At 33.4% G+C, this 16,077-nt stretch overlaps 1 protein-coding gene across 1 annotated transcript in view; it reads right to left on the bottom strand.

Annotated features, from left to right (window-relative positions):
- The window catches only part of LOC137924715 (pikachurin-like), a 144,531-nt gene that overhangs the window by 36,928 nt on the left and 91,526 nt on the right, over positions 1-16,077 (bottom strand). Inside the window, exon 6 of the mRNA XM_068768132.1 lies at positions 6,933-7,077. Coding sequence (XP_068624233.1) covers positions 6,933-7,077 — 145 coding nt within the window. The remainder of the gene's footprint in view (positions 1-6,932; positions 7,078-16,077) is intronic.

Below are 16,077 nucleotides of genomic sequence, written 5' to 3'. Positions count from 1 at the left end.
GTAAAATTTTACGTAAATGATAAACAAGGTTATGAAAAACTGTTTAGCTGGTAATCTCAGAAGAGGGCTTTGATAAATTGATAGTAAAATAGAGGCTTCTGGAATATTTCAATAATACACTATCTCGCTTCACTCAGTAAGGATTTCATAAAATTTACGTCGAGAAAAATGTGAATATAATCTTCTTCGGCTTATTAGGTTTTAGGGTCACGCAAGATATTTTGAAATTGTTATATATTATTATTAAGATTTGAATAAAAATTAACGTTAACTACGATAACTTATTGCAAGTAATTATCAATTCTGTTTTAGAACGTCCACTGCTGGAGACATATCCCATAGACTTTTAATAAAACCATTTTGAAACGGTCTGACAACGAACGTTTTCTAAAGAAATTTCTTTGTATTTGTTTTACTATTATTTACCTTCCCCCATCCTAAACCTACGACAGAGACTTTGTTTTCAAATAATTTTCAGTCTATTCTTTATTATCCTTAACAAGTTCTCTTACTATATCTTCTTTTATTCTTTATATTTTCTTCTATTCTTATTTTATTCGTCGATATTTTAAGATCATTTGTCCATCCTATGAGTGGATTTTCTAACGTTGGGCCTATCAGACCATGGTCTTCACTCCAGAATCTAAAGGCTCCAAGGAACATCTGTTTTGCATGATATATGTCAACTGCTAATACTACTTGCCAATTCGCTGGGATCATTGTAAAGCGAAACGAGTGTAAAACTGTGATTGTCAAAAATCAATAACAGTAGTAGCTCAGCGGTAGCGGAGTAAGACTTATGAGCGTAGGTCGCGGGTCAATTCCCGGGATACAATCATAGAGAATTCGCACAAAATTATATACGATCGCCACTGCCCACAAACAAGTTTCCAGAGCATTGGTAGCAACGTCCTCTACCTAACATATAATATAACACCACAAATGATACCTCATAGATATCTTTGGGACAGCCGTATGCCTCTATGGGCTGAAATCACAAATTGTATTCATAGTCAGTTCCAAGATTTTCCCAGTTCTTCTGGGTGTTGTCGATTTTTTGTCGATTTTAATTTAATTTAATTTTTTAAGTGGCCTAGAAGACTTATTTTGAACAGATATATTACAATGAACGATGATACGAAGGCGTTAGTAGAAATAAAAGAAAATAGAAAGAAATAAATATATTTGCAAGATGTAGAAAGTCCATACGTCTTTATGTACAAAGTTACTTAAAACTGTTATTGTAGCAAAAATATATCTGAAAGTTCTGTGAGAAAATAAGTCGACCATACGTTAACATGTTCGTCATGAGTACGCTGTCACAAAATACTGAATTTTTTTGTAAAAATAAAAAAATAATATCTGTAGACAAATTAAAATCCGTGGAAAAGGCTTATTTTTTGGTAGCTACTTACCTCCGACAGCTTCTAACACCGTATCTGTTAGATTGGCATATCGTAATAACCCCTCGCTTTTACGATATGCGAGTTAAATAATTTTTATATACAGGATGATTGATTATAGAAGTAAAAGCTTTAAAGGGATACGTGGTACAGCCCATCCAAAAACGAATTGTTTTATAAATAATATATAACGTTGTGATAACATTACAAGAAATAGCGGTTTCAGAATTTGTATTACTACATTCCGTTTTAAAATTTATAATTGTTTACTATTTGTCCTTACAGATTTTGTACTGTCAAAAGTTATATTAATAAATATAATATTTCAGTGTGATCACTTTTACAGGGTGACTGGAAATAGATGTAAAAAATCTTTAGCGCTTTTTGCTGACAATGTAACCAATCAACCTGTATTTATTTATTTCGCTACTGAACCCTACGAGTTTTTACTTCAGGAATATAATACGAGTTAAGTTGAAAATATCCTCATATCCGCTGAGCATAAATCCCGCTTAAGCCTTTGAAATAAGGGTTAGTTCGGCTTAGCCGGCGTGAAAAATTTATGTTTTCGCCGAAATACAAAGTAAAGCAGAGCCGTTGTTAAAAGTGTTTTTTACGTTCACTGTTTTTATTTGAACTAATCTGATTTTGGTAGCAAAAGATATACTTTGTAAGGAAAGAGAAAATAAATTATCCCGTGTTTTTTAAAAGATTAGGTAAGTCCAATCAGTCATTGTTTCGCTAAGTTTAAATTGAAAAACATTTAAGTAAGAAAAGGACCACCATCATCAGCAGTACCATCTTCAGGAGTTATGTTGCACCGATTAGTGCCATTTGGCCAAGATGCCCCGTGGAAGGGTGAAACACGTGTTGAGTGATTTGGCGGTGGCAGTTGTGTGATTCGCATTGTTTGCCGCATACGCATTTACCACTACCACTGCATACACGACTACCACTGCATGTGCGGAAGTGGCTAAATATTGGCCCTTTTCTTACTTAGGATGGACTTCCGCAAGGTAATGCCTGATTCCATTAAATATTTGTTAAAATTTGTTATTTTTTTTGTATAATGTATTTTAAAGGCTCCATTACTGGTCTATACACATGGTGATTGTTTACTAATAAGTTTACTAATAGTTAACAATAAGAATGTAGTATAGTAAATTTATCAGCAAAAAGTTTTAAAGCTTTTACGCCCCCATTTTTAAACATCCCGTATAAATTGATCAAACTACAATATAAATATTTTAGATTGGAATGCGATATGCCAATGTCTTCTGATAGTGAACAATAATTAATATTATTATGCCTTTATACGAAATTGAAATTTAAGCACCTTCCCGTTGTCAGATTGATCTGAAATTTGGTACACACATTTAATTTAGATGGCAATACAATATAATAAAATCAATAACATTATAAATCTAAGATGGTCGCCGATACAAAATGGCGGATTACATATTTTTCCTTAACCCCCTCAATATGGGTATCAAATGAAAGGGCTACAAAAGTAAAACACGATGATTATGTCAAAATTTAAAATTCAAGATGGACGCCGTTCCAATATGGCGGACTAGGTACATATTTTTCCACAACCACCACAATATGGGTATCAAAAATCCGTTTAACTTAAAAGTTTTTTAAATGTATTTATTTTTTCTAAAACCGTTTGTTTTTGGTTAGGGCGTAACATACATTAATTGACAGCAAATAAGATATACATTACAATCACCCTGTAGCTGAGTATTGCAACAGTATCAATATATAACAGTACTATGTATTGTTACGTATTGATATAGTCGCTGCTTGAAATATGCGTCTATCAGCTCAAAAGAATAAAAAGAAGGAACAGAAGCCATTAATAAATCTTCTTTCTATGCCCTTTCTTTATATTAGCCTCTGAATCATATTTCTTAAACTTGGAATATGCGTCATACTTCCTTCCTTATGTATTTCTTGTAGTTGACTATAGTAACTAATTGTAAATACTAACGGGAGTCCGGATTATGTATCACAGAGTAAATTAAATGAATGGAATAACTTTAATAATCCGTCTATGAAATTATCCAGTTCATGTCCCAAAGTATCTAAAGAAAACTTCTCTGGTAGGCTCTATTCGCGGAGTTGGTATGATTCGACGAAATAGTTAACGAAGCCTCGACAACATGGCGTCGAACGTGATCGTATTACCTTCCTCTTGCTCTCTTTAATATTAATGAAGTGTATACTAACGGTACTTTTATGGCCACCTTCGAATTAGATGGCGAACTTGTGAGAGAGATGAAAATGAGATAACAAATACGATTATTAAATGGAGATATACAATGTGTCTAGTCACCGGTGTAGGTAAGTTTAGATTGTGTTGCTGTAATTTTTTTTCTTAAGTCAAAATTATATAGTGACCACTTTGTTTTTTTACATGGAAATACGAAGTACTACTAATTTAGATTTAAATGATATGACGTTTGATAGCTGAACACTTAATAAATGGATAATAAATAATTTTCAATGAATGATGGAGATTATTATTATAATATGTTGTTTGGAGATTATTAGTATATATTTATAATATGTTGTCAACAAATCAACTCTTAAGATTTATTGGAATTTCGTTGGCAACTAACTACAACCTCCACCGGTATATATATATATATACCAGGGTGAATCAAAAAGTTCTTAAAAGTGCATATATATGAAACCTTTTTGGATCAAGTTCGATATTCAAATTAAAGAGTGTCTATCACACTATATTTATGCAGACTGTCACTTGTTTTTGTCAGTTTGTTCGCAATAAATTTTTTTGTGCAACGAGTTGCTAAAAAGTCAAAATTATGGATAAAAGTGAGTTACGTGCGGTGATAAAATATCTCAGTTTGAAAAAAATGTCTACGAAGGAAATTTTTTTGGACATTCAGCAGACATTAGGGGGTGATGCTGTACCTTATTCTACGGTTGTGTACTGGGTGGCTGAATTTAAAAGAGGTAGATCAAGCTGTAAAGATGACCCGCGTTCTGGGCGGCCTTCAACCTCCGTTACAGAAGAAAATGTCAAAAAGGTTGAGAATCTGGTTTTGGAAGACAGAAGAATGACTATAAAACATATAGCTAAGATCCTAAAGATATCTTTTGGTAGCGTTCAATCCATTTTAATTGATTCACTGGGGTTCAAAAAAGTGTCTGCAAGATGGGTGCCACGAATGTTAACCGACGAAAACAAAAAGCGACGTTTGGAAATTTCCAAGCGTAATCTCGAAATGTTCCAGCGTAATTCGGATAATTTTTGCCGTCGTCTTGTCACCATGGATGAAACGTGGGTCCACCATTTTGATCCTGAAACTAAAAGACAAAGCATGTCTTGGAAACGACCATCCTCTCCATCCATTAAGAAATTTCGAGTTGCTCCTACCGCTGGCAAAGTTATGGCCTTTGTGTTCTGGGATAGTGAAGGAATCCTTTTTATTGATTACATGCCAAAAGGCCAGACGATTACTGGACCCTATTATGCAAATTTAATCCCGAAAGTGGGTGAAGCGATTAAAGAAAAACGTCGTGGAAAACTGTCGTTGGGCGTGTTGTTCCTTCAAGATAACGCTCCTGCTCATCGATCGGAAGTTGCGCTCAACGCAATCCGCTGTGCTGGCTTAAATCTCCTTGACCACCCACCATATTCTCCGGACTTAGCCCCAAGTGATTTTCACTTATTTCCAAAATTAAAAGAGGAAATTCGTGGAACAAAATTTCACGATAATGACGCGGTTATAGCTGCCGTAGAGGACTATTTCGAGAGTCAAGAAAATAATTTTTTTTCACAAGGAATAAGGAAGTTAGAAACGCGTTATTCTAAATGCATTGCATTGGAGGGAGATTATGTAGAAAAATAAAATATTATTATTTAAATCTTTGCATTTTTTAATATTGATTCCAAGAATTTTTTGATTCACCCTCGTATATATATGTAATATTATATATATATATATAATATATATATGTAATATTATATATATATATATATATATATATATATATATATATATATATATATATATATAAATGTATGAATGTTTGTGTGTGTAGTGAAAAAAATGTTTTTCTGAACTACATTTTTTTATATGTAAGGTCATCATTTCATTAGCCTTGTAACATTTTTAACAAAACTGAAAGATTTCAATCTTTTTAATTATCATAAAATTTTAAAGTAATTGAGTGATACTATATTTTTGCCACAAAATGAAATATTTTACTCTCACGTACTTCTTGCCCTATGCAACTTATATTTGTCATTAATAGTTGTATATAAATCTTTATGTTTTACGTCTCGGTAGCTAAACCTAAAACGCTGCATTCAAAATATATAGTTTTAGTGTGATAATATAACAAAACTGGTAAACGTAGAACATAGTCAACAGAATTTTCATATTTAACAAATATTGATAATGTCAGAATTTCATAATTTTTTTCTTATTCGTGAACTATTTTGTGGGAAGTTATGCGCGTTATTATAATACACTCCTATGTAATTTCTCTTAACTATTATGTTATAAAGTTAAGAAGTTTATTTAACGTGTGAAATGATCCTATCATCGTGAGAAGAATTTTTTTAAATGTTGATAATCCTCTCACTCCGCTAAACTCCGAGCTATAGAGTAACGCATAGTGAGATCAGCGTGGGCATCAGAACCGACCGAGGCATGACCATGACTACTCTGACAACAGTGCACGGCAGAGAAGAGGAAAAATAACGCTTAAAAATTTATTGCTTATAAGCTAAGGATATTGCAAAAGTATTTAACGTAATCAGGCGTTACCTTGCGGAAGTCCATCCTAAGTAAGAAAAGGATCAATATTTAACCACTTCCGCACGCGCCTTGACTCTGTGTTTGGCACTAATCGGTGTAGCATAACTCCTGAAGATGCTCCGTAGAAGGGTGAAACACGTGTTGAGTGATTTGACGGTGGCAGTTGTGTAATTCGCATTGTTTGCCGCATACGCATTTATCAGCGGGCTGCCGGGCGGTGCACTTTGTTGCACGATTACCATTGCATGTGCGGAAGTGGCTAAATATTGGTCCTTTTCTTACTTATTGCAAAAGTGACCACAAAAATCCATTTGAGTTAGTTGTCTGCTCTAAGATTAGGACGGCTTTTGAACAGCTTTAAGTAAAGAAAACCATTGTAAGGGAGTTCAATTTGACTCTAGTTACTATCAAATTAAGCTCTTTCTCTAGTATTTTTCTTATGATTTACATCAGTGATCATTGTGAATATATCAATAAAAATATTTCGAAGAATGTCTCAAATTACTCAGGTAATTTGAGTACACGAAAGCCCGCGTTGAAAAACTATTTTATTAACATATAATAGTAGTAGTTCGACTATAAAAACGGATCTATCGAATTTTACATCTTTCGGGAAATTTTGAATGGGAATGCTAACACGACGTGAGTGACAAAATAAACTCAGGACTTTCCTTGGATTTTCTTAAGCAAGGTTAACGTAGTATACGTTACGTCATATTGAGTAAAAACTTACTTTAGATCGTCCACGAACTCTTTTCCCGGTGTTCAGACGCAGCCAGGCGTCCCATCGGTGGCGGTACACCGAGATGGTGTTCCACCTGCCCAGACGAACTGGTTCCGGAGATCGGAGAATGCCGGCACCGCTACCGCAGTCGAACCTATAATAAATGTAAAAGTAAACAAACTTAGTTATAAGCGATTTTTAAAATTTCTTAGAAACGCTGCATATAAAGTATAGCACTATCATGAGATTTAGATACAAAAATTACGGGACGATTGAAAATAGGCTGTATGGGCAATAAAAATGGGAATGCATAGCTAATTTTTCAATCATTCTGAAACAGTTTACATTCAATTATTTTTTCTATTCAAATATCTTCCGGCCATACAAAGTATGTATGGACGTAGTGAATTATAATTAATTTTAATATATAGTATTCAAAATTTAAAAACACTTTTTTTTTTTCAATTTTGTCATTCCGTTATTTATTCTTTCTGAAACTATTGATTTTTTAATTCGGTGATACATTAATTAACAACAAATGCGCCATTAATACACCTCTTTAAAAACTTTTACACATATGGCCAACCATCCTGTGCAACCTGCTAAGTTAAAGGTGGTTGAGTTTTATTTTAGATATCTTAACAAGCTTTGTGCTGCCAGAATTTACTGGCCTAAAGCTTTCCAAAAGAAAAATAAATCAACGAAATATGTTTTAGAATAATCTCTTTATTTATTATTGAAACGAATACTTAAATTTTATCCTGAATTAAATTACTGTTCTGTGAAGTAGACGGTTTTATACGAAACGCTTGTATTTGAAGTTACATAGCTGTTTATAGACCTGCGCAAAAAATATCCTGTAGAGTTTTCATAGTCGCGCGCGCAATAGTTATTGTACAACTGCACTTTGGTAGTTTATCGAACTTCTTTCGTTCGGTTAGTACTCAAGCACTATGGTTTTGCTTTCGCAGTTTTAATTTTTTTATTTAAACTTTTAATTTTTATTTGAATTTTACAATTGTAAAATATATTTATAAAATATTTTTACATAAGAATGTTTCAGAAATTTAAAAGTACTGTTTTCGAAATCATTCCTAACCCTCCGTCCCATTACCATCCCTATACTATACCCAAAAGACTAATAACGATTTTCTGGAAAAAGTTTGTATTAGTTGTTTTATGGTACTAGTGTCGTTATCGCCGATTTATTGCTATTGTCAATGTTTGTCAAACAGTTACGAGAAACGTACATTTAAAATTTTTATTAGTATGTAAATGTTTATAGTTTTATTTTTAGTTGAATATCATTTCATAGGAGAGTCATTTATATAATAAATTAAGATTTTTTGGCATTTTTCTCTTGACATATATGATAATTATAAATAGTTCAATGTGAATAATAGTAAATCACTAAAATTTGGTCTTTTATTTCGGTCCCCGTTAACAAGATCAAGTTCGAAAGCTATGGAGAGGGCTATGTTCGGTATTTGTTTCCAACAGGAATGAGATACCCGCGGCCCGCAGACCGCTTGCATTTCTAAAATTCAACTTATTTTGTCATCTTTCTCCCTTCAATATTATTATAAAATTTATTGTAATAAAGTGGTGGTACAAGCTAAACCAAAACAATCTGTTTCAAATGATTTATTTACAAATTTTTACACCGACTTGTTTAAACATGCAATACGAACGCTACGGAACTGCGTTATTTTTGGTATTGAATTTAAGATTGAGTCAGGATGGAACAGATCCGCAGGCGAGCGAATCAGGAATGAGGAGTATCCGAATGTAACAGACATAGCCCAGCGGATTGGCAAATTGAAGTGACAATGGCCACATAACGCGTCGAACGTCTCACGTCTCTGGGACCTTAAGGTGCTGGAGACCACAGACAAGCACAACGTAGGCTGTTCACTACTCACAAGGTGGCCGCTTCCAACGGGTCTTATTTGAAATCTATGGGGAAGGCCCATGTCCAGCGTTGTACGTCCTACGACTAAAATGACGATGTTGAAAAGTAACACACACACACACATACACAAACGCACGCACACATATACGTGTCGCAAGATTGAATCGAAAACATTTTTTAAAGATGCTGGAAATCATCGTGTAGCAACGGCCTATTATCTCTTAACAATCATCAAGAACTACATACTTATGTTACACATTCACGATACGTTGTGCATATTAATGACCATAGATTGTTAATCTGGGTTAATTAGGTATCCGACATCCGTGCCATGTTCACGGTAATGGATCAACACTGTCTATCCGAAAGCTCCATCCCTTCTGAATAAACGTGTGAATTGCGAAATGTTTACGTGGCAAGTTTGTTATCATTACCTGAATACAAAACTCATCTTGTAGACAAAGAAACTATAATGAATAACATAATTTTGTGTTAGTTTATTTTAATCTCCTTACAAAAAAATTTGTTTGCTGTTTACGCAAATTATACTACCAGGCACTTGATTTGGCACATCGAAAATATCTTTCGACAGAAATTTGGAAACCGATGGCCCGGCGTGGCCAGGTCCCTCATTAGGTGGATCGACGACATAGTTAAAGTCGCGGAATGTCGCTGGATGTGGGCGACTCAGGATCGGTCATCGAGGCGACCTTTAAGAGAGGCCTGTGATTTTCAGTGGGGTCCATCGGCTGAAAAGAAGAAGAAGATGTATTTGGATGTGTGATAAAGATAACGATTTATAAAACCGAACCAAAAAAATAAATGAGTAAATTTAATGTAGAGATTTACCCCTTTCGCTCTTCTGCTTGTGGTTCCAAATTATGTGCCGGGTACTATATATTATAAAAAACCTATTATTTTGGTTTAGAAGATTAATCTACTCTACAAAAGTTAGATTTACTTCTAAATGTTTATTCACATTATGTTTTATCTACAACAGTGTAACTTAAACTGTGTTCTCGCAGGTTCCTTGAAAATTTTGTGTCTATTATCAAGGAAGAACAATAAAAAAGTTATAAAGAATTTAACTAAATTCTACTTTCTAATCTAAATAGTCGGTTAAATGCAACAGTTGAACGTCGCGAATTTTCTGAATTATGTTTTAAAAGTAAAATAAATATTATTTAAAAACATTTTGAACATTTTTGTTGTTATATATTCTATTTACAGAATGTTACATTAAAAGCATACTATTGAAATAAACCTGGGCTCCCATAATTAAAGTGACAAATAAAAAAGAGATTTACTTATCAAAAATTTAAAGAAACGCTGCTCTACAAGAATTCCATTCAAATAGTATTTTTCAAGACATTGGGTATATGAGATTTTTTTAATACAATAGTCTATGTATATCATTGGTCTGAGATAATAATTTCGATAAATTTGTATAATAAAATTGATTAAAGTAATTAAACGTTACATTTAAAAGCACTTGTTTCATTATTTGTTATTGCATTAAAATTAACATCGTCGAATTCAGTTGACTTTACTGTTCAAACGAATATTAAATAAAAATAGTTCAATAAAACTAAAGGGACGTTTAAAATTGTTTCTCCTCGTCAAAAATTCATTTCGCATCCGGTACCTCGAAACGCAATGAATAAATAAACGTCATGACGGACTCTCTATTAAAAACCTGCAAATTATTTGCGCCCGTCGAGTCTGAAAATCATTTCGTCTGTTTTTTTAATTTTGTAATTATTGAAAACAAAATTTACCAATCGTTAAATAATTAAAGCCTTTTTTATTAATCACTTCCTGATATTGATTATACTATTACATATATCTTCAGAATAAACATGGTTATTTGTATAAGATTTAAGGGGTTGAACGGTAAGTTCAATGACTCATTAACTGCTAAAAGCTTTATAGCTTTTATTCCTACTTCTTCTAAACGACATTAGAATGTGGCATTACGATTAATTTTATTAGTACAAGGTAGACCTTGTAGACAGGGATAGATAGTAAACAATAATTATTTTTTAATGTCGAAATCCAAATTTTGAAAACGCTTTCCCTTTTCATATTATCATTTCATTACTTAATATTTCTTAAAGTATTGACCTTGGCACAGTGTGTATCATACATTGTTTGGCCATTGAGCTACATTCACATTTTTGAAGCCCTCTGCGAGGCACAGACCTCCTCCAAAGATCGCTACCATGATCTTAACTCAATCATTGGTCTACCTAGAGGGGGGAAGACCCATGTCGCGTCTACCGGCTCGTGGTCGCCACTCGAGAACCTTTCGGCCCCAATATCGGCTCCAGGAGCGATGTGCCCCGCCCACTTCTTATTCTTATTCCCAGCATAGCCTTCTCTGTTGCTCGCTAGAAGTCATTGAGCTTTGGCATGAGGCCTATTTTAACTGACGAAAATAAATGGAAGTTGCAGTGGGCAAGCCACACAGCGCACAGTATAGATGGTAATCGAGTGAAAACAATAGATCGGCTAAAGCAGCGATGGAAAATGTCGGCCCACAAGGTAGCAGACGAACTTGTTAAGGTCGTTGGAAGATACAGGATGCAGACTGCTTCCAACTGGCCCAAATGGAAATCCATGTGGGAGGCTCATGTCCAGTAGTGAACATCATATGGGTAAAATGATGATGATCATAACGCAACAATAGCAGCACTTCATTGCAGAGTCAGTTCTCTCTCTCTATATATATATATATGTTTGTCAAACAATAAAGGCTGCGGTCGCAAACACGATTCTTTATTTTACTCTTAGTAGCGCTACAATCTTTTCACACTTTCTTTGCATCAGCTTGACGGTTAAACGTCATGAAGAAATGTGAGATATAAGGAATGTTTATGAAGTTGGAAGTAATAAGTATATATATATATATATATATATATATATATATATATATATATATATATATATATATATATATATATATATATATATAACTGTCTAATCACCAGACATACTGCTGCTCCGGGAATTGATATAGATTAAATTGTTATTACACTCCGATAGTAATACGATTTAATCTCCACCCAGACGTCTGCAGCAAGTCGTGCGCTCGCATTGAGCTAGCTGCGAACTAATTAACTAGCAACAATACACCCATTCTTGAATTTCCATTATTCGGCGTTCATTAAAATTTGTACGTCGTATGGATGGAAACGAAATCAAACAAGAGAGACATGTCACTAGCGCCATCTATAAAAAATATTCTTTACAAATAACCATATAAAAGACAATATGTACGAAATGGAAAATAACTTAAATTCTCTATGGATCGATTTGCTTTTCTTATTTGTTGAAAATTATATCCCAGTCTTTAGGGGCAGATTGAATATATACCTACTGAGTCTGTGTTGTTTATCTTCGATCACATTGTCACTTTCCATCAGGTGAGTTGGTGGGCAAACACAGACAAGTAAAGTTAAAAAAAAATTAAATCCATTCTGCACTATTTCAGGTACTTCTTATCTATATTCTATAACATGTCTTATAACTCTAGGAAACTGTATTACAAACAAGCCATCATAGATGCTATGATGAAGATTATTTTTAAAATATGATATGTAATAAGATATAACCTATTGTATTATCATATTGTATTTTAATTTATACTTGAAATAATATCAAAAGTTGAACAACCTTGTAACTTAAAAAATAAGCAATTTTCCGAATTCAATGTATTTTGTTTACCGAACGAATTCTCTAGAACTTTGTAAATGAATGCTAGATGAGGTCGACTGCTCTTATTTCAGACGTGCGGCATTTTTTGTCGTTAATTTTGTTAATTGGTTTTATGAAATAACTTTTAAATTTATCTATTGAAAAACAATTGAAGGTATTTCCCATTTTCTAAAAATTAAATATATTATTTGTCAGCTATATTCTATTGTCCCTTGATACGGTGTACCTCTAGGAAGCTTTGAACAGTGAACTAACGACCATTGATGTGATGTAAAATTATTTTAAAACCTTTAGTATTACAGCATTGTATTTTTTGCTCAATTTTTAAAACAATGTTAAAAGTTCAACCACATTTAAACCTATAAAATACATGTCGATAATTTACGAATTGAGCGTATTTTGTTTACCGAACGAATGCTCCAGGGTTTATTAAATAAATGCCAGATGAAGCCGATTGCTCCCATTTTATACTTTAATGTTTACCCTGTGGAGATCCATAGTTTCATAACACGTAGCTCATTTTGTTGGCAGAAATTTGTGTATGGCTCTTATATTTAACAATTCAATTTTTATTCAATTTTATTTTATGTGAAAAACTTTTTTACTTGATAAAACAGAAATATTTAATTTTTATATAGGTTAAATATAATAAAACAATCATACAATAGATACAATAATACAGTAGTTGGACAGTATAATTGTTGGCAAATATCTGCATAAGAATTTTTATACTAAATTATACCAGGAATGTGGAGATATGACGTGCAAAAGTAAGACGTCCACGATATCTATATACGGTTGAAATCCCTTCAACCCGCACTTAGCATTTTGATACTACTTTTGGATCTCGAATAGCCAAGAAACAACCTTCCGGTGTCGTTGTTTCCAGCTAATTAACAGGAGTCTTCAAGTTTAAGAGTCAATAGGTTTCTTCTAGGCAAGAATGTACATTGTAGACTTCATCATCAGTAAGAAAAGGACCAATATTTAGCCACTTCCGCACATGCAGTGGTAGTCGTGCAATGAAATGCACCGCCACAGAGTGACTCTGTGTTTGGCACTAATCGGTGTAACATAACTCCTGAAGATGTCCCGTGGAGGGGTGAAACACGTGTTCAGTAATTTGGCGGTGGCGGTTGTGTGATTCGCATTGTTTGCCGCATACGCATTTATCAGCGGGCTGGCGGGCGGTGCATTTCATTGCACGACTACCACTGCATGTGCGGAAGTGGCTAAATATTGGTTCTTTTCTTACTTAGGATGGACATCCACGAGGTAACGCCTGATTCCATTAAATACTTCATCATCACTTAACATCAGGTGAGACAGAGGTCAAATGCTTTGCTTATACTCGATAAAAAGCAAAGTCCAGCGCATGGGCGAGTTGAAGAAGCAGTGTTTAAATCAGAGAATTAATTGTCCAGCCGTGAACATCGTTCGGTTGAAATTATGATGACGATTTAAATATAAGTTAATATTTTAGCAATTAAAAGAAACATGAGACCAATTTTGTTTCGCTCAGTTATCTTACACATTAAAACTGAATAGGCTGCGCCTTGGGAGCTGTTTACCTTTGTATTAAAGATCTCTCGTGTTGATTGCGCGTCATTGGTATATAAAAAAGCAGGTATACAAAGTATTTGGTTATATATGTATGTTTTAAAGTAGTGAATATATAGTACATGTTGTCAATAATGATCAGTATATCCTAAAATATATGGTTTCTGAAATAATAAATGACTTTATAATAATAAATAAAGTAAAACTGTTTTTAAAATTCGAATTCTTACATATAAAAATTAATTATTGTTACTGTTTCTCCCTGTGGACTTTATACTGCTAGAAGTTACTGGCCTGTCACATTCCGATGGTAAAATTAATTAATGTAAAATATTTCGGAGTGATCACTTTATACAGAATGATTGGAAAAGCTTATCTTTCTTTATTGACTTTGACTTGGTGGGTATTTAACCTAAGGTACTAGATAATTGATTGCACGTTCTTGTATCTCGATGCGTCCACTTTCAAAATAATCATAAATTATTTTATCGTGTAGGTATGAAAAATATTACAATTTCATTTTACAATTTTTACCTAATTATAAAATTATTTACAATGGAAAATGATCAACGATAAACGTTGCTTACATTTAACGTAATATTCTTTAACTAAGGCAACTTTAAAATTACAAGGTTTAAAAAGGTACTAACGGAAAACCTTTTTGATTTACTTTGATTTGGAAAGAAAATCTCGTAACATTTGTCCGAGGGACGACTGCCTCGTAAATTGCATTACACAAAGCAAAGACCGAGACGCTGAGAGCACACTTACACGAAGTCGCTTCAAAAGGAAAAAGAGCTTTTATTAAACGTAAATGCTTTGGAAATGGTCGCTGCGCTATGTGAATAGTTATTCAATACAGTCGTGTGGATAGCGCGGTAACAGTGGCGGCTGTGGATTATATTTGTATGTAAAACTTGTTTAAAAATTTATAAAGCCTTGTTAAGGTCTATGGGAGACGCGGGCCCCTTGCAAACAGCTCTATTGGAAATCTATGTTGAGGTCTAAATTTAGCAGTGGACGACGATGATATATTTGTATTTATATAGTTTATTAAATTCTTACGAAAACTATGAGGTTTGTTAAAAACTCTTAAATTTTAGATCCAGTATAAGAAATCCTTTCTTATCTTAGAATATTTATATACGTTAAAGCAGGGGTATGCAACCATTTTAATTAACGGGCCAATTTTTTTTTGCGAGCCGTACATAAAGTGACTTATTAATAACTTACAAAACTTTATTGATAATAAACATTATAATAAAAAAATAAGTTAAAAGAAGTAGATTTCAGGTACATATTTGATTGTAAAATGTAAAAACAAACAAGAAAAGAATAGAAAAACAAAATTACTCAAAACTTTTAAAAGTGAAATTCGGCACTATCTTTGGACAGTCTGGAATTGATTAGTAGGTATAAGTAAACAGCTTTCCAGCTGTTTAGAATAGAATATCGTGTATTCTAGAAACTGTCTCAATCGATGGTCATTTTCGATTAATTGTTACGGTTTAGTATGTACTTTTGAACAATATATATAAGAGATTAATAAAAGAAAATCGACAAAATAAATTCAATTTTACAAATACTTGGCGGGCTACATAAGCATGTTTAATGGGCCGCTAGTTCCTCTGTGTTAAAGAATAAACGCAAACCGTTTGTTAGGTTTATGGTAGAAAAAAATAGTGGTTTTATTTTTGAATAGGCATTTCTGTAAGTTTTCTCGAAGACTGAGTTGCGAGAAAGTTATGATTCGGTGTATATAACATTTTATCCCCTTGAGACGGCTTGATTTTGGATTTCTACTGACAAAATGTCTCTTGTCGGTTCATCAGCGTTATATCAGCTGGTAGACACCCACTGCGATTCCTTCCTCAAAGTTCGGCACGACAACTAGTCTTACGTTGCTCGCTTCCAACGACTTTCTGCGACTTTACCTATGTATTTTTTTTTATTAATTCTAATTTG

Source organism: Battus philenor, unplaced genomic scaffold (assembly GCF_028537555.1).
Source record: "Battus philenor isolate CCGP_79_NKW_IND1 unplaced genomic scaffold, ilBatPhil1.0.hap1 SCAF_24, whole genome shotgun sequence".
Lineage (NCBI taxonomy): Eukaryota > Metazoa > Arthropoda > Insecta > Lepidoptera > Papilionidae > Battus > Battus philenor.
Note: the sequence above shows the minus strand (reverse complement) of the source record. Positions and strands in the feature narration are given on the sequence as shown.